At 43.2% G+C, this 20,147-nt stretch overlaps 3 protein-coding genes across 3 annotated transcripts; 2 read left to right on the top strand and 1 right to left on the bottom strand.

Annotated features, from left to right (window-relative positions):
• Positions 1-480: 480 nt before the first annotated feature.
• Positions 481-2,417, top strand: LOC133890378 (protein NEGATIVE GRAVITROPIC RESPONSE OF ROOTS-like). Its single transcript, XM_062330770.1, has 6 exons — positions 481-486; positions 634-715; positions 808-1,355; positions 1,495-1,675; positions 1,810-1,870; positions 1,956-2,417. Exons 1-5 carry the CDS (start codon positions 481-483, stop codon positions 1,827-1,829), a joined length of 837 nt encoding a protein of 278 aa, XP_062186754.1. The 3' UTR covers positions 1,830-1,870; positions 1,956-2,417.
• Positions 2,418-9,291: 6,874 nt separating this feature from the next.
• Positions 9,292-12,129, bottom strand: LOC133891516 (elongation factor 1-delta 1-like). Its single transcript, XM_062332243.1, has 8 exons — positions 12,006-12,129; positions 11,132-11,245; positions 10,930-11,046; positions 10,763-10,847; positions 10,368-10,494; positions 10,086-10,199; positions 9,833-9,994; positions 9,292-9,496 (listed from the first exon to the last, which is right to left on the bottom strand). Coding segments are annotated over exons 2-8 (693 nt in total). The 5' UTR covers positions 11,218-11,245; positions 12,006-12,129; the 3' UTR covers positions 9,292-9,494.
• Positions 12,130-15,193: 3,064 nt separating this feature from the next.
• On the top strand, positions 15,194-17,829 carry LOC133891754 (uncharacterized). Its single transcript, XM_062332497.1, has 4 exons — positions 15,194-15,631; positions 15,726-16,674; positions 16,757-16,852; positions 17,372-17,829. The coding sequence occupies exons 1-4, from the start codon at positions 15,441-15,443 to the stop codon at positions 17,684-17,686; spliced, it is 1,551 nt and encodes a 516-aa protein (XP_062188481.1). The 5' UTR covers positions 15,194-15,440; the 3' UTR covers positions 17,687-17,829.
• The last annotated feature ends 2,318 nt before the right edge of the window (positions 17,830-20,147 follow it).

Genomic DNA, 20,147 nt, shown 5'->3' on the forward strand with positions numbered 1-20,147 from the left:
TTTTAGGCATTTAGAGAGTTGTACAACAAATACATTTGCCATTAATATTTTTGCTTGGACATAAAATATAACCTAGCTAGTTGCGCAATTGCGTGAGCAATTTTGCTAGTTAAATTGACGTCTAATGTACATGTAAAGCGTAACTGGATGCAACAATGCAATTTGGCCACTACTCTCAATCTAGCCATGGGTTTCTGTGGCAGAGGCAGACTATAGGCTCACTAACCCTATTTAATTCAGGGGGTAGGGGACCCTGGTTGCATCTGAGTCACTTCACTCTGCTTCTCTTTCACCCCATGCTTCTCTCTGCACTCTAAAACCTCCTAATGAGTATACACCTTCAAAACCCTGGAACTGAGCTTCTGTTGCCTCCAAGTCGATCTCTGCTGCTCTTGCAGATTGTCACACTGCTCAAATTCACAGGCCGGGGCTACTGATCCCTCCCCGGGAGGAGTACGTACGTACATTGAGCAAGAAGACATGGGGGTAAGTTCAACTGCAAGCTAGGTTTTGATCCACTCATGCTATGCCAGTGCTTCCATGCATGTATCTGTTCTTTTCTAGTGTTTCACAGTTTTTTTTAAGAAAAGAGACAGCTAGCGTTTCACAGTTACTTTTGTCTGCACTCTGCAGATCATTAACTGGATGCAGAGTCGCTTCAATGGTAAGCCAGAGAAGAGACGATCCGAGGCCGCCGTCGTGTGCTCAGCTCGCGGTGAGAGATCCTGTTTCATGCCTGCTACCTGCGTGTGTTCTTAGCTTCGTGCTGAGGAGCTGCCCCTTGCATGCATGCGTTTTTTACGTCAGATATCCATGTCCGAGAAAGCTGCGGCCAAGATCACGCTCGCGAGGAGAAGAACCCCAACGGCGACTGGCCACAGGGCCTCCTCTCCATCGGGACGCTCGGGAACGAGGAGGCAGCGGAGACGGAGGGAGGCCCGCGCGCGTCGCAGGCCGACGTGCCGGACTTCACCATCGAGGAGGTGAAGAAGCTGCAGGACGCGCTGAACAAGCTGCTCCGGCGCGCCAAGTCAAAGTCCAGCGCCCGCGGGTCAGGGGCCACCGACGAGGACCGCGCCAACCAGCTGCCGCTCGACAGGTTCCTCAACTGCCCCTCCAGCCTCGAGGTGGACCGGAGGATCTCCCTGAAGCACGCGGCCGACGGAGAGAACGGCGAGTTCTCGCCGAACACGCAGATCATACTGAGCAAGGCCAGGGACCTCCTCGTCAACAGCAACGGCGCCACCATCAAACAGAAGTCCTTCAAGTTCCTCCTCAAGAAGATGTTCGTCTGCCGCGGCGGTTTCGAGCCCGCATCGAGCTTGAAGGATCCAGTCGAATCAAGAATGGAGAAGGTAACTGTGATTTACACACTATGTCATGCTTTATATATACGATAAATTATCAAACATTTCTCACGCTTTAAGTTCATGTCTTCTCTGATCATGTCCAGATATTAATACGGTGATATCTTTCTTGTTTGCGTGCACATAGTTGTTTAGGACGATGCTTCAGAAGAAGATGAATGCTCGCCCGAGCAATGCCAATGCGGCGTCATCGAGGAAGTACTATCTAGAGGACAAACCGAGCGGGAGGATGAAAAGGGATCGCCGTCTCGATGAAGAGGATGACAAGGGCTCTGATAGCTTTAAGTGGGACAAGACAGATTCAGACTGTAAGTACACTTAATTCAGTGCTAGTACCTTACTTTGAACACAATTACAGAGTACGACTAATGCATGGTGGATACAATGCAATGAGATCCGCCAGTAAGCACGGACTGAGTGAAATGTTTTACTGTTGCTGCAGTCATTGTTCTGGAGATTTAAAACGAGATCACAAGTTCAAGGTCGTTATTGTACGCACGGCGGTAAGTTATAACAGAACCCAGCCCGTAAATTGAATTATGCGAGTACTAAAATTTTGATGACCTAAATCCTCTTTTTTTTTTCCAGCTTACATTCATGTGATGGTCCTGACGAAGCAGAAAATTCTCATTTTGTGGTGCCAATGTGCCATAATAATCCCTACTGAAGGTTCAATTGATCAACGGCGATTATTCGATCAGACAGGATATAATGCACCAGAGTGCGTACTACTGAATGAAGATTACAATTCACTCGGTCGGCGGGCTTGTTCAAGAGCAATATTTGAGCTGTTCATAGGAAGAATTTTCAGCTTCGTTTTACTTCTCTTTCCCGTCTAATCATCAGATGCCAGATATGTTAATGTTTCATATATTATCCTGTATAGTTCTTTTTCACCCAGTGGGGTTAAAAGAAGTTTCAGTTAGTGATCAACCTCATGTTCTATTCTAATGTGGTGGCCCATCTCAAGAACACGGTCTTCCTCACCAAGCATGATTGCATGAAAATTATATATACCTGAATGTACAGAAGTAGCATTGCAAGTAGGGTTCTTGGGACATGCTTATTGCCCAAACCGGAAAGCCAGTCTGGACCTGAAGGTGCAGCCGAAATCTCCATGGGCGCCAGGATCAAGGCAGCTCCCCGGCACATTTGTGTGCTTCTGTGCCAGCTTTGGTAAAAAAAAGGGCGCCAAGGAGTGAGTGCCAAGCAACGTTGTACACCTTTGGCAAATGCCGATGTGCCATTGGATACGTGCTCACTCCTCACTGTAACCTTATTTCTTATTTACAGGCTTGAAGATAGTGTGCAATAGAATAGTATAATACTCTTTCTGGTTGTAAATATAGGTCATTTTAGTCTCCTCAACTATTCTCTAAATATAAGTTATTCTCGAACTTCTATGCATTTTTTCTCTTTTGTTTTCGTCTTACCTTTGTTTAATAAATACTACAACTCTTATAAATAAATGAGTTATCTTTTCTAATGTAGAATAAATAAAGAGTAACAAGATCATTTGATCTATTTTTTTAATCCTGATTATAAATTTAAAATAATCTATATTTATAATCGGAGGGAGTATAGCAGTACTGACTTCTTTGAGATGGTTACCGAGGAGCTCTTCTCCCTCGAGACACTTGGTCTTTGTTAGTTATGGGAAGGATCCACAAGATAAAATCCTGTCATCGAAAGCCATACCTTTTGTTTAGTTGGGCTCATGCATTTTTTTTAATCTCCGGCTGTCCAAGAATATTTGGGCAGGGCAGAGACATCCATCATTTATCATTCGCGGATGAATCGATCGATGCATAACTATATCGATAAATGGGCGAATTGTGCAGTTCTAGGAGCCGAGAAGCTGCCACAACGTGGTCCTGAATCGCGTGTCGCTATTGGTTGAAAAATCAAGCATATGTACTTTTCTTTTCTTTTCTTTCTGAATGTGAGCCAAAGCGTATCTAGCAGATGGTCAACTCTGAGTGTGTCGTATCTGCGGTGAATCGGCGAGGTATTCAGATGAGATCGCAGCTATATCACTCTACGAAATAGTAACAGGTTGAGGATTTCAGGTGTTGACCGAGTGACTGACAGAAAATGGCATGCTAAATTTTTTGAAGAGGATTGGTTGGGGTGACTTCTTAATTTTTTGCCACAGATTTGGTAATCTCTTGTCGCGCATTTGAGCGAGTTGTTAGGATTACTTTTCTGAGACACAATTTGCATAGCTTCAGAAGGATGCGTTCCAGTGGCTGACAGGGCTCGTGAGAAGTGTTCGTGTAGTGTCATTCGGGCTCATCGAAACTGTTGACGGTTCAATATCTTAGTGGTATCAAAGCGTTCATATATCTTCTAAATTATAATAGATCTGATATTGTATTTATAGATAACTTATTAGCTCATACAATACAGCTTCAATAACTCTATTGGGCAGAAGTCAAATAGAGATATTACTATAGTGGTATATCTATACTGTCTATATAACTGATTCTCATAACACCAGACCACAGACTATTGTCATTGTATCTCATATGAGTCATCAAATAGATTCTAGTAGATATTTTCAATTATCATTCTAAAATATCACATATATATATATATATATATATATATATATATATATATATATATATATATATATATATATATATATATATATATATATATATATGGTTTCGCAGAATAATCAACCATATAAAAAGTCATATGGTATTGGTTTCATTGAATCATCAACCATTATCCACAAAGATAATACTATTTATGTTGCTCAGATGCAAATAGATTATATAAAGAGCAATATTACTAAGCACATTGCCCCTAAATTATTTTATCCTCACAAGTTACAACAAAATGGAGAGATAAACATCTTGTAAACTAAATTTTGCGATAACCTCATAGATTTAATCACAAAGTCCTTACCAACTTTGACATTCCAAAAATATGTTCATGGTATTAGTATTCAATGACTTTGAGATTTACAAGGATCAGGAGGAATCTCCACTAAATTTAACATATTCATACATCATATTGTACTATTTTTCCTTTATAAGTTTTACTTATAAAGTTTCTCATAAAATATTGTTAATAAAGTAATATCTACACAAGATCATATATCACATCTCTTATTTTCCTTACTAGGGTTTTTAAAGGAGGTATACCAGACATCTATTGTTCTCTAAACTCGCTTATGAGTTTTTCCTTTAGAAGGTTTTTTCTCATATGAGTTTAAAAAAGACAATAATCAATATATAGTGTATCTTTTTTTCTTATTTTTTCACTGAATTTTAAAAGAGTTTTAACAACATATCACTACTACTCTTCTCATATTTTTTCTACATAATTTTTAGAGAAGTTATCAAGATAATATATACATAGATCGATATTGATCAAAAAGGAGTGCTATAAACCAATGTGACCAATACCCTTTGGTTACTCCATACCCTTTCGGCAATATACATCTGTTCAGAGGATGCCTCATAAATGAACATGAACATAACTGTTCATTATGTATAAATACCTACATCTATCAATGAGAAAATTATCTATTGAATCTATTACTTGTGTCTCTAATTTACATTACAATCCTAGTTGTAATCCACAGTTTGTTTGCTAAAGATCAAAGCACCACGTTCAGGTTCAAGCACGAGTTTGCACCGTATAGCTGGGCAAGTACGGCGGGGCTCGCCCTTGGCAAAATAGAGGTGCGATGTTGTACGATCACCGTAACACCTTAATTTTTTCAACTTTTGAAATAGTAATAAAATATTCTTTTCTTAGATTTAGGTGTTATTTTTTTTCATCTTAAAATCGTAGGTGGAAATTTATTTTTTAAATTAAATAATTAATTTAAGGTTATAAAAAAATATGGTTGCATTCATGCTGAGTAGTAGCAAGTAGTAGCATTAGAGTTTCTTTGTATGAAAATAGCTTTTAAAAAACTCCACGGAACACCGTTGGAATTTGTGGCAAAGTTTGAAAATGTTCTATAAAAAAATCTCTTTTATTTCCTCTCTGGATCGAATCTCCTTTCTTTTTATCTTTTTATTCACTTTTCTTATGGCTCCCTCTCTCTTTCTTTCTAGGTTTGTTCTCTCCCTCACTTTTGCCCTCTTCCGCATAGGCTAGCCGAAGGCCAAACCTATCTCTCTAGCGCGCTAGCTGCCCTTGCCGTTCGCCTTCCATCTTCCCCGAGCGAAATCGTCTCGCGCCTCTCTCGGCCACCGACGGGTGGGGCCCATCCCTTTCCTCCATCTTCGACCCTAGCCAAAGAGCCAACATGTCAAGCCACCTCAGCAGAACCTTTACCCAATCATTTACCTATTTATTTTAATTTGGAAAATTGGCACTTTTGCACTTAAGCTCATGAACTTTTCTGTGTTTACCAAAAAGCCACTATCTTTTTATAGTTTAGTACTTAAACTTTTCTTTATTTACAAAAAGATTCCTCTATTTTTACAAAAAGCCCATATCCTTTCTGTTTTATTTAAAATATGTCTTTTTTCTTTTTTAATTTAACCCTAAACTTGTTTTTAGCGTAACTTTCTTGTTCTAGCTCTAATTTAGATGATTTTCACGCTCTCGCGTTCGTAGCAGCGTGTACTCTCGTTAGTACCTTTTTCATAGATGTTAGCTATTATTTAGTGTACTATTTTTAAATAGTTTTGTTGTGTGTTTTTGGTGTGTATCAAGAGCAGGCGAGGAGCAGTTCGAGAATCTTCAGGAATAAGTCTTTGAAGAGTCTAAGCAGCAAGTTAGAAGAGACGAGTATCCTTGAACATTTTGATTCCGGTTTTTCAAATGCGTTCTTTATTTCAAATATGTATGTTGTTAATTCTGAGTTACTTATAGTACAATATTTCATATATCCCTTGTCACCCTAGTGGTCAGTAATAGTTATGTTGGGTAACTTATGCTTAGAGTTGCACAAGGGTGTAGTTGGATAGTTGGTTAAACATGGCTAATGAACTATGAGTTGGTAATACTGGTAATTGTTGTTGCAGCATGGAATATAGGGATGTTGAGCAAAAGGTTAGATGAGGATGGTGCGGGAATGCACATGTGTGTGGAAGCACTATGGTTGGTGGTAATGTTTGCTCAATATCCTAAGGACCGGTTCGCGTAACGGGTAACTCCAATTAATAGTTCAACCACGAGATTTATATTGGTACTACCTGACTAATTAATTAGCAGATTTTCGACATAGTATAAGCCAATGATGGTGTAGGGAGGAAATAGTGATTTTTTTTGGACCTACAAGGTGCAAGAGCGGGCTTCTGGGTGGTGCGATACCACTTTGATGGCGGTGAAATCTCAGCGGACTTATTTTTGTTGAGAGAATATTTTATAACGGCTTTGTAGTGAAACCTAGTCTCACACCTCGTAAGTGTGTAAGTGCTGTGATGGCATGGGTATACGGGAATCACAACTCGTGGGTAAAGATGGACGACTTCTGCAGAGTGTAAAGCTGATATATCAACCGTGCTCACGGTTAAAAGTGGCATGGTCCCTGCACATGATTAGTTGGTTTGGGTTTTGATTTTAGTTTGGTTGGTGGTTGGTTACATGTGATGGGTAATAGTGAATGTTTCTTGGTTACCTGTGATAGGTATCAAGTTGATTAGTTTGGGAACCTAATGTGGATTTCATGTGGTTGAAAAATATATGTAGATGTTTCTGGAAGTGAAAGTTTAATGATGATTCACCTAGTTAAATAAGATGATTTTATAACTCTTGCGTTAATATAGTTGGTATTTATGTAAATTATACATGTTATAGCATTCTCATTTATTCAAGCTTGCATGTCATTTATTTCCCACACTTACAGAATATGACATGTACTCACATTTGTTATTTTTATACAAATATGCTTCAAAACGCTACTCGAACAATGAAGAAGAATCAGGCTACTTCACGGACGAAGATGAAGACTGCTAGGTTGGTGGACCCCAGATCGATTATCTGTGGAAGATGGGAGTTTCGTTGTGTTTTGCTAGTGTGCTTTGTTTAAGATCTTGAGGTTATTTCTATTTATTTAAGTTAAACGTTGTAATAATAATATTGTGTGTGATACACTGATGAATTCGCTGCATGTATGAAACTTGTTTCTGTCATAGATGTAGTTTACATTTGATTTGGTTCCTTTATAAAACTGAGTGTGACAATCACAGTGTTGTGCCGCCTATAAAAACTCAATGAATTTGAATTTTTTTTCCACTCTAAAGATCAAGCTTTGTTGGATCCTATTTGGCAGAGCTCCGACTCCTAGATTCACCTTAGCTCCAACTCCACGAGTTTTTGGAGCTACACATATCTTGCTATAAGAATTGTTGGAGCTGAAGCTCCGTCAAATAGACTCAAATCTAGAAACCACCCAAATGATGATGCTAAATCTAGTAAAAAAGAAGGATCAATTATTTTTTTGTCACACTCTCAAGTGAGTGATTAATAATATATCACCTAACCCACTAACTCAGATGTACCCATTTGTTAGTAAGAGAACAAATTATCACTCGTAAGAGTGGAAAAAAAATTAATTACCCCAGTAAAGAGTGGGTACGAATAAAGAGCGCAATAAGCTATACTCAGTGCGGAACCAGTCATGAGCCAAGCTCTAGAGTGGCTCATTCAGATTTTAGACTAGACTTAAAAATCTATTATTTATACAATAAATATAACTAAAATTTAAGCTCATATCCCGAGCTGAAGCCTAGCCTGTCGTGGCCTGGTTCGTCCCTGGCTATTCTCACTGCAGACGAGAACTCGATGGGCGCAATAAGCTATACTTACTGCAAATGAGAACTCAGTAGGTGCAGAAATCAAACCAACAGGCCTTCATATAGTAATCAAACCAGATCTTTTGCTATGAAGAGGACTAGTTGGAGTCAGTTTTCTGGATTTCCTTTCGCAGGTTTGGTAATATCGTCTTGAAAGTTGTTGGTGCTACAAATATGGCTTGAAAGTTGTTGGTGCTACAGTCTTGTACTTCGATACTGCCTCACAATTTGCAGTGCATCGCCCGTACACTGGCTGCGCGTGGAGACTCTTCGGATCCCCCAACCAGACAGCTACGGCTGGGCTCCCCTGAGAAACACTGCGCCCGGCGGAAGGGAAGGGCTAGGGCTGTAAAAAAAAGCTTAAATTTTGCGAACTTCTTGAATTCAACTCATTCTAATTTTGATTCAAGCCTTAACTTTCCTTATATATCGTTGCAATGATAAAAAAGATAAATTATCTTCAAACCCAACTAGATGACTGGGTCATAACAAACAACCAAGAAGGCAAGACATACTCGAAGTTCTTTCGTTACCAAGTTAAGACTAGCCGTGCTCGAGCCTAATCCCAAACTCGGTCGCATCATGCCTTGCTCGAGCCTGATCGTTTATCGAGCTCGAGATGACAACAGGACCAATTCCCACTAGGGAATACTTTCCCATCCCCATCTAGCTATCAGCTTATCCACATCCTTGCGAAGAATTTTGTGAGGATTGGATGCTCAATAAAAAAAGCAAAATTGAATCATAATTGATTATTTCTATATATTAACAATATATCCATAATATAAATAAATAATTTATTAATACATATGAGGATAATTAATACAAGATGAGTTAAATATCGTATATTAAAAAATATAGAAGTAATTTATTATTTTCCTTATATAATGTAATATTTATACATTTATATATTAATAAATATGTATATATGTGATATTAAAAATATAACGAAAACAAGCAGCGAATTTCCATCCCCATTGCCATCCCTACAGAAGTTGTTGGCTGGTAGGGTCGCCAACCGAGCGGGAAAACGCGCGCGCTCAGCGACGGAAACAAGAAGCTCCTACCTGATGACACGCCGCCTCCAAAAAACCACGAAAACGAGGGTGCAAAATCTAGCAGGTACGGGCCACGAAAAAAACTTCGGACAAGAATGGTGGCAAACAGCAGTCCAGCCAGATGGTCATTCCAAATTAAAGCAAAATCACTTGGTACTTGTACACTCGACTCGATTAGGTCCCAAAAACCTCACGGGCAAATTACTAGCGACACCACGATGACACATCGACGCGAAACTCTGGATAAATTGGGCTGGTGCCTTTTGTCCACCGACCACCATCGCCTGCCTCAAGAAAATTTCTGCAACAGAACAGGTTGATCAAAAGGTTAGGTAATTCTCAACCAACACGATCAAACATGTACGGGCAAATATTCGAGAACAGGAGCCATTTTCTTATTATCCATAGAAACCTGTAGCAAATTTTACGAGGGCCTTGAGGCTACTCCTCAGTACTCAGATGTCGCTACAAACCACTAATGGTGGAGCAATGCAGGAGGCAGCATCTAGATGCTCGTGAAAAACCTTCTATTTGAGCATAATAATGCTTATGAAAAGTTATGTAACATCTAATCTAGCATAATAACGCTAACAAAGCTGTGCGAAAATTCAAGAATCACGTGCTAAAAACAACTTACAGATTTTGTTGAAGGCGACAATATCGCAGCTCTGGACGTACTCATTCACTGGCGCTTCACATAAATGGTCCTCGATGAGAGTGTCAACAGAGACAAGGTCATCAACAATTGTCATCATGATTTGCAACTTTTTTATGCCATATCCAACCGGTACAAGCTTGGCTGCAAAGGATGGTAAACATTTGTGTTAAAACCCCAACTAAATAGTATACAGCAGCATGTCCATGGCTAAATTCCGGGAGTTGGAACTTACAGGCCCCCCAGAACAAGCCCTCCATCTTCACACTCCTTACTGCTTCCTCGAGCTTGGCCATATCAGTTTCATCATCCCATGGTTTCACATCAAGCAAAACTGATGACTTCCCAGCTGAAAAGGAAAGGCAAAGTAAGAACCAGGTTTCGATTTCTGAGTAAAAACGCATAGCTTCAGCAATACAATACAATACTAGGAGTAGTGAGTGTATATCTTTCCAAAGAAAAGTGTCAACACAAAGAGATAAGAGAATAAAACAGAATAATATGCATGCTGGCATACATTCTTTCTTCTTGCCAGAAGCCTTGACAGTCGCAGCACGCTCTTCAGCAGCCTTCTTCTCCTCTTCGGTCTCCTCACCAAAAAGGTCAACATCGTCGTCGTCGTCATCATCATCAGCTGCTGGGGCCTACAGTTAGAAGATACAATGCAGGGATTAAACAGAGTAACAGGAGTATGGGGGTGCATATTTGTGACAAAGGAAATTGAACCACATGATTGGCTATTCAAGTCAATAATAATCAATGATAACTTTCGTCAACAACAATTCAAGTCAACCACAGGCACTAAAGTATGACTATGTCAGCATATACTACTACTTGTTAGTTTTCAGCCAAAACAAAAGGAAACGGCTGGAACCATGTGAGTGCACCAGGTTGATGGCTAATTGGCTATACCTTTGCTTCAGCAACATCGGGAGTCGAGGCTACAGGAACAGCGGATGATTCAACCTTGATACCTTTGCCCTCTTCAGTAACTCCACTGAAAATGATCAGATCATTAGGCAATTGTAAACCACTGAACAGGGTATGAGGAAAAAAAGTTGCTCAGATTAAGCGCATACCTCAGCCTCAGGAGTGCATCAATGTGACTGTACCACCTTGCGACGTTGGTATACTTGGATGAGGGAGCCGCAGAAAATGAAGAATAGACAGCTAAGTCATCCTTGGAAGCTTGGTAACTAGATGTAGATTATTGCAGTGTAAGTCAAATGCAATAGATGAGCATATGATTGTTGAGTAACAAGGGTAGCAAAAATCACAAACCCAGTGATGTAGCTGCGAGTGAGAAGGTACTCATCAAGCTTTTTAAGTCCTGCCTCAGAGTTAACATTTGCGAAAGAAACCGCCATCTCCCCTCAAGAAAGTTTCGCAGGTGATCTGATGGCACAGAAGAGAATGGTGTTAGCACAAATCGAAAAGCCCCAATCATGATAAAAGTCCACGAATGCGCAATTAACAACTAATCATGCTACTACTTGAACTGTAAAGCAGAATCCTGAAACGATAAATAGATATTTAAACTAACAAGTAGCCCTAAACCATGATCTTAAACATTTGTTTTGCTTCTGAAGTATCATAACTCTAATGGTATTGAAAAGACCCATGTGATAGCAAAGAATGTTTATCCAACAGCTGATCCAAAAGACAAGAGGCAGTTTTCTATAGCATCCATGACCAATCTAAGACCCTAGAACTCAAGTCACTCTTTCACTGAAATTACTAGATCTAGCACCAACGGGACACAATCACACAAGGAACTAACGAATCGTCTCAATACGTCGGTCTTGTTACAAAGTTTAACGAGAAACTAATACGTAAAATGAAATCTAGTAAATATAAGAGCAAATAGCGTCAAGCCTTCAAACCACTAAGATCAACTATCCAGTTCACAGGATACAAACCACGCAGCAAGGGATATCCTACAGATGCAACAACTCGCCACGAGTCTAAAGATCGAAGCACTAGTTAAGAAACGAAACAAGAAATTCGCATGGAATCCAGCAAACTCGACGCGCTAAAGGTCCAATCTTTCGCTCAACTGAAGCAAAGAAAACATAAATTCGCACCCAACCTACGATGAACTCGGATTCGAAGCTACAGATCGACGACGAACCGGAACGGAAGCATTAGTCGGTACCTTTCTCTCGATGGGATCGGGAGGGAAGAGCAGACAAGGCTTCGGCGACGGCGTGGGCGCAGTAAGTGGAGGGAGATGTAGCGGAGGGGCACGGCTAGATGAGGGTTTCTGCGGCTGTCGTCAGACGTTGGATCCGATCCAACGGTGGCGGGATCGAGCTCGGCATATACCGTTGGGCTGGGAGGGAGAGGTGCGCGCTCCGGCGGGTCACGTGGGCCGTTGGTGGGCCCACTGATGAGTTGTCTGGGCCCTTTGATAACTGGGCTGGACAACGTGTTCAGGCCCAATCCAACCCAAACGAAAATATTGGGCTCTATGATAAGCACGTTTGGTTTCTAGACTTCATGCATTTGGGTTGGGCTCTGCGGTTCAAGTTCTATTTTGGCCCAATAAAACTTAGCCCAGATGAAAAGTGTAAGCAACGGCCCAAATAGTCTTTTAGAAATAATTTTTTAAGAACAAAAAATGTTGACTTGCTAATATGAGAATATGCGGGTGTGTTTGGTTCTCCGGATGAGATTTGTAGAGCTGTATCATATAAGTAGTTTGAGGGGAAGCAGACTAAGTGGAGTCATATTTGTTAAAAAGAAGAGTATTTGGTTGGTTGTATATGTTTAGATTAGCTGAGCTGAGTTTCTATTTGGTTGATTTAATTTGGTGTTACATGAGCAGATGCAATCATACAAGAGTTAAGATTGTGATTACTTACTCGCATACAAATAATTTTATGACACTGACAAGTGATCTCATTTGCATGAGCGGATGCAGAACCTGCATTCACGTGGCTAAGTTGTAGAGTGAAGCTCGATCGAGCTTTACTCCTGAGTCAGGATGAAGTCGTATATTTGCACCCGCTAGATCAGACTGTAATAATGAATATAGGTAACTAAACTGACTACTTTTTGAGATTTTACTTATCCACTAGGTCAAAGTAGAGAAGATCTAGGAAACCAAACACATACTATGTAAAATCTAAAGTATCCTCCACCTTAGATCTCATCCTAACCTCCGTTAAAAAGAGAAATTACAAATACCCCAAACAAGTCACCATAAGTTGTTTGTACCTCGTATAAATAAAATAGCTGCACTTACCACCCCAAAGTCTAATCTGGTGCAAAGGTGCATAGACTATGACATATTAACCGCATATTGAGGTTCCTATTCACCTCATTTCGTTCCACGAACTAGACAAAATAAGAAGTACAGTTCACTCTAATGCTATTAAACCCTCTTCTGTCCTTTACTTAATATACTGTGGGAGTACACCATTCAAGTTCATGTCACAACAAATGTGTTGATACAAGATTGAGTAAGAACTCATAGGGCTTTACACTGGGATTATACTTGTGGGATGATAAATGGAACTGTTTTACTTGTATGGGGTATTTACAACTTCAAATGACTCGTGACTTGGATCTCAAATCTCGTATTCTTTTGAAGGAATTTCACAACAGGACGCTACCACTGGATTGTTTCACTGCTTATTCCAAAATGAAAACTGCCCGTTTCATGACTTGAAACCCAACAAGATAAGCATGGTTAGGCCGTTTGTCAAATGGATTAGGGAGGGGGGGGGGGACAATTCTATGGTTTGCTGCCCGACTTTACGTGGGTTCCCGCCCGATTGACAATTCTCGCACTTTGTCTGCAGCAAGTTGGCGAGACCACTTCAGGAGTTTCTTTCTTTCTTTCTGGTACTAGTAGTACTTTCTTCTCGTTGATGAACGAATCTGGAGCTCTGAATCTTTTTAAGACCGTACGTGGAACGTTTATGAATAATAATTCGACCTTGACCTTGTACGTGTCGCACGGGCTGATGCGATTAATGAGGACGGACACTTGCTAATCCCCACACGACCTCAGTTTCAGCTCTCTCTCTCTCTCTCTCTCTCTCTCTCCACACTTGCAGTGACAGAGAGCTGAAAACTTTCAGTGCACGATTGCCCAGGCCACAAGGAAAACGATTAAACAAAAACATTGTCAAAATTCGCGATCCCCAAGATCTTCTCGAATTTTATTTGCTCAAGGTACCCAGAATCTGACCTTACTCCGTTTTGGTATGTCGTAGGACCGGCAAATCATGGGGTTTTTTTTTTTTCCTTCGGAATGACTTTATTGATTACTCGTAAAACAGATTACAATATCTTGCCTAGTGTTACCTAGAGAGAGCAGACACAAGCTCCAGGTGAAGATGATAATATTAGCAGGTAATCTGATGCTATTTGCTAATCGCTTTTTGCCCAAAAGACATTCTAGATAGCCGTAATTTGTTTCTGATGATGAACTTGTTTTTCGTCATGTAACTTTATTCGTTATGGTTTCTCGATTTAGGTTTGGTATGTTGAATAACTTGTTGGTGGATTTGGATTTTAGCTCTATTGTCTTCTGTTTGGATCTTTTATTCTGGTTGTTTTTATAGACCAAAGACAAGATTAGCTTAATTATGTTTTTTTATTCTTCCTTCATCTTTAGGTAAGCATGTCTTCTTTTATAGACCTAAGCAAGCGCAACTTTTTATATAAGACTTATCAATTAAATATAACATTGGTTATCCGTAAATATTTCTGCATGTATTATTTATGCTTGGAGTAAATTCTTTACATTTACATTAGCGCTCTGATAAGCTCCACCAATCAATGGTTAGTTGTTTTGACACTACTTCCTCTAATAAAATGAAAAGTTGTTTAGGACATCGTCATATTCTCCAACATGATATTTTGATTAGCAACTTCTATCAAAATATGTTGTTCCAAATAAAAAATATGTAGAATAAATAAATTTTTGGATTAGTAATCGAAAAAGACCTTGTAAAAATAATTCCTCTCATGCTATTGGAAAATGTCCCAATCCCAAAAAATTCCATTGGCTAGTGTCTATGATGTCGGTCTCAAATGTTATTGATATAGTTGATGTCATTTTCGGGATCGGCAAGTTTGGCAATGGTGTGTGAGGAAATGTCCTCAAATTTTTAGTTTATGTAAGTCAAACAAATTACACAAATCAGTTTCCTCTTAAAATTTTCTCCGCATCTTAGAACATTTTATATATGGTTTTCACTGTCGGTGTAGAAATCTCATGTTCACGCATAGTTAATGAAATGGAGCCAATAATATCATGAGATAATCTCAATTTAAAACCTTCCGGGCCAGTTTGGTTCCTCTCACTTGTCCTATTTGCCGTTTTCTCTTTCTCGTGTCCGCCTAATCCCATCATCTCAGCACGTAATCCTGCTCACTAATCACTCTGTTCCGTGGCAACGACTTGGGCGTGGACCTAACAATTCATCGCTTCTCCACGTCAAAGTCTCCGATTCCGTTCGTCTTCCACTCCTCTCCTTGAGATCCCACCACCTCCTGCTCAGCTCGGGTGCTTCAGTGCCAGCCAGTGCACCACGAGCACGGACAGGAAGTTTTCTCTTGCCGCGCGCCTCGACTGATGCCAATGCCCTCCCCGAGGCTCGCCCACCTCGTGGTGGCCTTGTTGTTATCGTTGTGCGCCTTCCCCTGCGCCGACGCGTCGGTGCACGACTACGCCGGCGAGCGGTTCGACGGAGTCGGCAACGGCTTCATCCTCCACGGCGGCAGCGAGGGCGTCTACGCCTCCGCTGCGGCGGGCGCATTCATCCGGTATACGATTGCGTTGTTATCGAGCAGAGGATCGGTTCGTCGTTTGTTTGGGTTCTTGGGGAGTGACGCGGTGGTTTCTTGATCGGTGCTGCAGCTTCGAGAAGGTCGTCTTCAGGAGGACGCCGGAGTCAGCGGCTGCGGCAGGGCAGGACGGCAATCGCACGGCCACGATCACGGCGGTCATCTTCGAGTCCGGAGACCGCGACGCCGTCGGGGGCTCAGACGTCTCCGGCGGGCGGGCGCTCTGCTGCACGGCGGATATGGCGAGGCTTGGTGCGTGCACCGAGGGGGCGCTCGTGTACCGCACGCCGAACGGCACCGTTGGCTGGCCCAAGGTGACGGCGGCCTCCTTCCTCCCGGGCGGCCTCGAGGCGGCGTTCCCGGACGAGACCGCCGCCGTGTCGCGCACCGGCATGTACACCCTCCTCTTCGTCCACTGTGACGCGTCGCTCGCGGGGGGGCAGGTGGCCGCTGAGGGCAAGACCATCTGGAAGAACAGCCGCGGCTACCTCCCCGGCCGGATGGCCCCCCTCGTGCCCTTCTACGGCTGCATGTCGCTGGCGTTCGCCGCGCTCGCGGCGTACTGGTTCGCGCAGTACGCGCGGTTCTGGCGGGAGGTGGTGCCGCTCCAGAGCTGCGCCACGCTCGTGATCGCGCTGGGGATGGTGGAATCCGCCACGTGGTACTTCGACCTCGCCGAGTTCAACGAGTCCGGCGTCCGGCCGCGCGGGGCGACGTTCTGGGCGGCCACGTCCGGCGCGCTCCGCGGCGCGGTGTCGCGCGTGCTGGTGCTGCTCGTGGCCATGGGGCACGGCGTGGTGAGGCCCACGCTGGCGGGGCTCAGCGCCAGGGTGGCCGGCCTCGGCGCGGCGTTCTTCGCCGCGGCGGAGGCCCTCGAGGTCGTCGAGAACGTCGGTACCGTGAGCGACCACTCGCCTACGCCGACGAGGAGGCTGTTCTTGGTGCTCCCCGTCGCGGCCCTCAACACGGTGTTCTTCTACTGGATATTCAGCTCGCTGTCGAAAACTCTGAACAAGCTTAAGGTCAGCAACTCCGGCCGGATGTTTTCTTCACGTTTCGTCAAGATCATACGAGAATTTGTCAATGTAAATTCAAATTTCGTAGGCCAAACGGATGACGGTGAAGCTGGAGATGTACCGGAAATTCACCAACGCCTTGATCATTGCAGTGGCCGTGTCGCTCGGGTGGATCACATTTGAGGTAAAAATTCAACCTAACGAAACTAACTTAGAACCACATCTCGCCAAGCAGAAATATTAATTATTGGCGATGTCCAGTATTGAACCTTTCAGTATTTGTTTCTAGTAAACACGTCTCGATTGCTAATTTTTCATTGGATGTTTGTCCACAATGTCCAGTCCATCACTCTCATCAACCAACTGTGACTTGTACCAACCTATCGCTATGATACTAAATGTTTTCACGGAACAAGATCGACGAACACAAAAAAATCTTCATCTGAATGATTTGCTGAATATTTCTGATGGATCGATCTTCCACGGGGAGAGCATCTGTTTTTAGACAGAAAACAAAAGCACTACTGCTAAACAGCGATGGTGCCTTGAGCCCTCCTTAACTGCACACTAACAACAACAAATCGTCCAAATATAATCTCTCTGTATTATCATTACCCTGCATCCATGTTTTCTTAGACAGAAAAGAAAAGTACTGCTGCTAAACAGCGATGGTGTCCATTTGCAAATCGCAATGCGCATGCAGATCCACTTCAAGTCGACGGACGAGTACAACGAGCGGTGGCGCGTGGCGTGGGTCATCCCGGCGGTGTGGCAGCTCATCTCCTTCTCGCTGCTCTGCGCCATCTGCCTCGTATGGGCGCCCTCTCACAGCTCCATGAGGTATGCCTACCCGGACGAGGAGGAGGGCGAGGACCTGGAGGACACGCGGCCGCTGATCATCCGGCCCGGCCCGCTGTCCTACGTGGAAACCTGGGCGATCTCCGTGTCGCCGGACGCGACCAAGGTCATACTGAAAACTGACTCCGGCGTCTACGCGAAGCCCGGTAAGCGGGTGTAGCTCTCTAGCTCAAGATCTGAGAGACATGCAGGGGTGAAACTTGAGAGCAAATGATATCATGTCACTTCATTGTACATCTAACAAAAATATAAATTCATAATATCGATATGAGCAGAATATTAGTAAAGAATTTCTTCACCTGATGCCAGTGCACTAGCCTAGATCAACGTAGCTTCACCTGTGAAGACAGGAGTGTTGTAATCTCACACGCGCGAACACGGTGGAGAAACGAAGAAACGCAAGCACGAGACAGAATTTTGGCGCTACTGAACTTAGCAGCTGGTTTTCGGACGCACTATTTATATAACAAAAATAGCAGAAAACGGTTACATCTCACGCCAAACCCGGCATTATTATAGAATCTGATGTGCGCCATCTCCAACATCCATTTGCACGTCCGCGTATTGACCGAGTATCTAGCTAACTAAAATAACTAAACTCACGCTGGATCAAACTATCAAACACAGAAGATTCGGACTGACGACATTGACAAAACTGAACCTACTACTAAACTTGAGCACTACACAGCAGCACTCAAGGATTATTACATCAACTCACACCCTAATACTTGAAGTGCTTACCATCAGTGACTCCAATCTTGTTGCGAAGCTCGAGAAACTTTATTTTCCTAAGTGATTTCGTCAAGATATCTGCCAGCTGACCTTCGTGAAGATGTACTCAACTTCCACCTTCTCTTTCATGATGCACTCACGAATGAAGTGAAAACGAGTATCGATGTGTTTGCTACGATCATAACAAACTAGATTTTTGCAAAGTTCAATTGCTGACTGATTATCCATCTTCAATGGCACTTGTTCAGGCTTCTCACTTCTGAGATCTCCATTTAGGAATGCATATTTAACATCCATGTGATGCACCTACCATCCCTCACTGGCTGCCATTGCAAGCATCAACCTCACTGATTCCAACCGAGCCACTGGTGCAAATACCTCTTCAAAATCTATTCCCATCTTCTGAACATATCCTTTAGCCACAAGCCGTGCTTTGTGCTTCACAATTTCACCACTCTTTTTTTTAAGCTTAATGGCAGGTGCTCTGCCTATTCATTGAAGGTAAGGACGAGATCATAAACGGGCCCTAGGTAGAAAAGAAGGTAGCTGGAAGCTACCCACAGAAAAAGAAAACAAAAGTACCTAAGAACAGTACAGCCGAGCGCTTAATTTGTTACATGATTGGACCCTTTAGTTCTCCCGATCCACACCCCTAGTAGCCATGCGCCAGGTTGTGATGTCTTCCTTTGCTCTGAGCGGCACCTTCGCATCCTTCAAAGACACGTCGATTTCATTCCTTCTATATGTTCCACCAAGCATATAAGATTTTCCCGGTCTTCGCCTTGCGCTCCTTGCTCGCTCCTGATGCTGTAACTCTATAAATCCATTCCGAGAGAGTTTCTTGTGGCACCGGCTCATCATATTTACCTGCAATGTGACACCAAAGCCATACCTGATTGGTGAGATCTTTGGCGTAGGAACAGTGTAGGAGCAGGTGCCCGGCCGTTTCAGGCTCCTGGAGACACAAAGTGTAGACCACTCCGTTCTACATGCCTCTCGCTTCTAAGTTGTCTGCAGTGAGCAATTTGCCATGCATGGCCGTCCATGTGAAAAAGCAGACTGTCGGAGGGTGAACTCCTGTCGCAGGGATCCCGAGAGACCCCTTTTTAGAGATTCGGCCGGGGGGATGATCCTGGAAAAGCTTGTTTGGGAAATAAGCGGGAACGGAAACAAATGCGATGGCTGGTGGGAGATGATCGCCCTAATGCGAGAAAAATGGGTGCACCGGGGTTTAGTCAGGTTCGGGCCGCACGGAGGCGTAACACCCTACTCCTGTGTGAGCGCTGTATTTATCCTTGAAGGGAATTCTTCAAGGATGTATCTGGTTCTAAGGGGAGAGCCGTTTACAAAGAGCTTGAGGCTCTCGTGTTCTAGCTTGGCTTGAGCTGGTTCGAGCGTCTGCGTCCTCTTCTTCACACACTTCCGGTCTCTTTTTACGTGTTCTCTATCCTTTCCTTTTATAGGCGCGCCGACCTCAACATATCCTGAATGGGAAAGAGTGGATGCGAATGCCAAGGTGCCACGGAGAAAGGCGTAATTATTTCGTCTTGGCGAAGTGACAGGGGCGGTGGAGAAAGGCGGCGCGCATTCGACCACCCGCCACTGTGGAAGCCCTCGGGCGCCATAAAGGGGGCCCGCCGGGCAGCCTCAGAGGTGTCCGGTGCGCCCACCCTGTCTTGTTCTTCTGCCATGGCAGGGTGGCAGACGGAGCGCTTCGATCTTGGCAACGTTATCCCGAGGCATCCAGATGAAACGGGACGGGACCCGTGCATTTAATGGACCCACGCCCCCCCTGCCAGTGCATGGCAGGGTCTGACACTGGGGCGTGGGCAGCTGAGAATGTCAGGATGTCGGGATGTCAGGCCGCACGTGCCTATTAAATGCGGCAT

The sequence above is a fragment of the Phragmites australis genome, chromosome 14 (genome assembly GCF_958298935.1).
Source record: "Phragmites australis chromosome 14, lpPhrAust1.1, whole genome shotgun sequence".
Taxonomy (NCBI): domain Eukaryota; kingdom Viridiplantae; phylum Streptophyta; class Magnoliopsida; order Poales; family Poaceae; genus Phragmites; species Phragmites australis.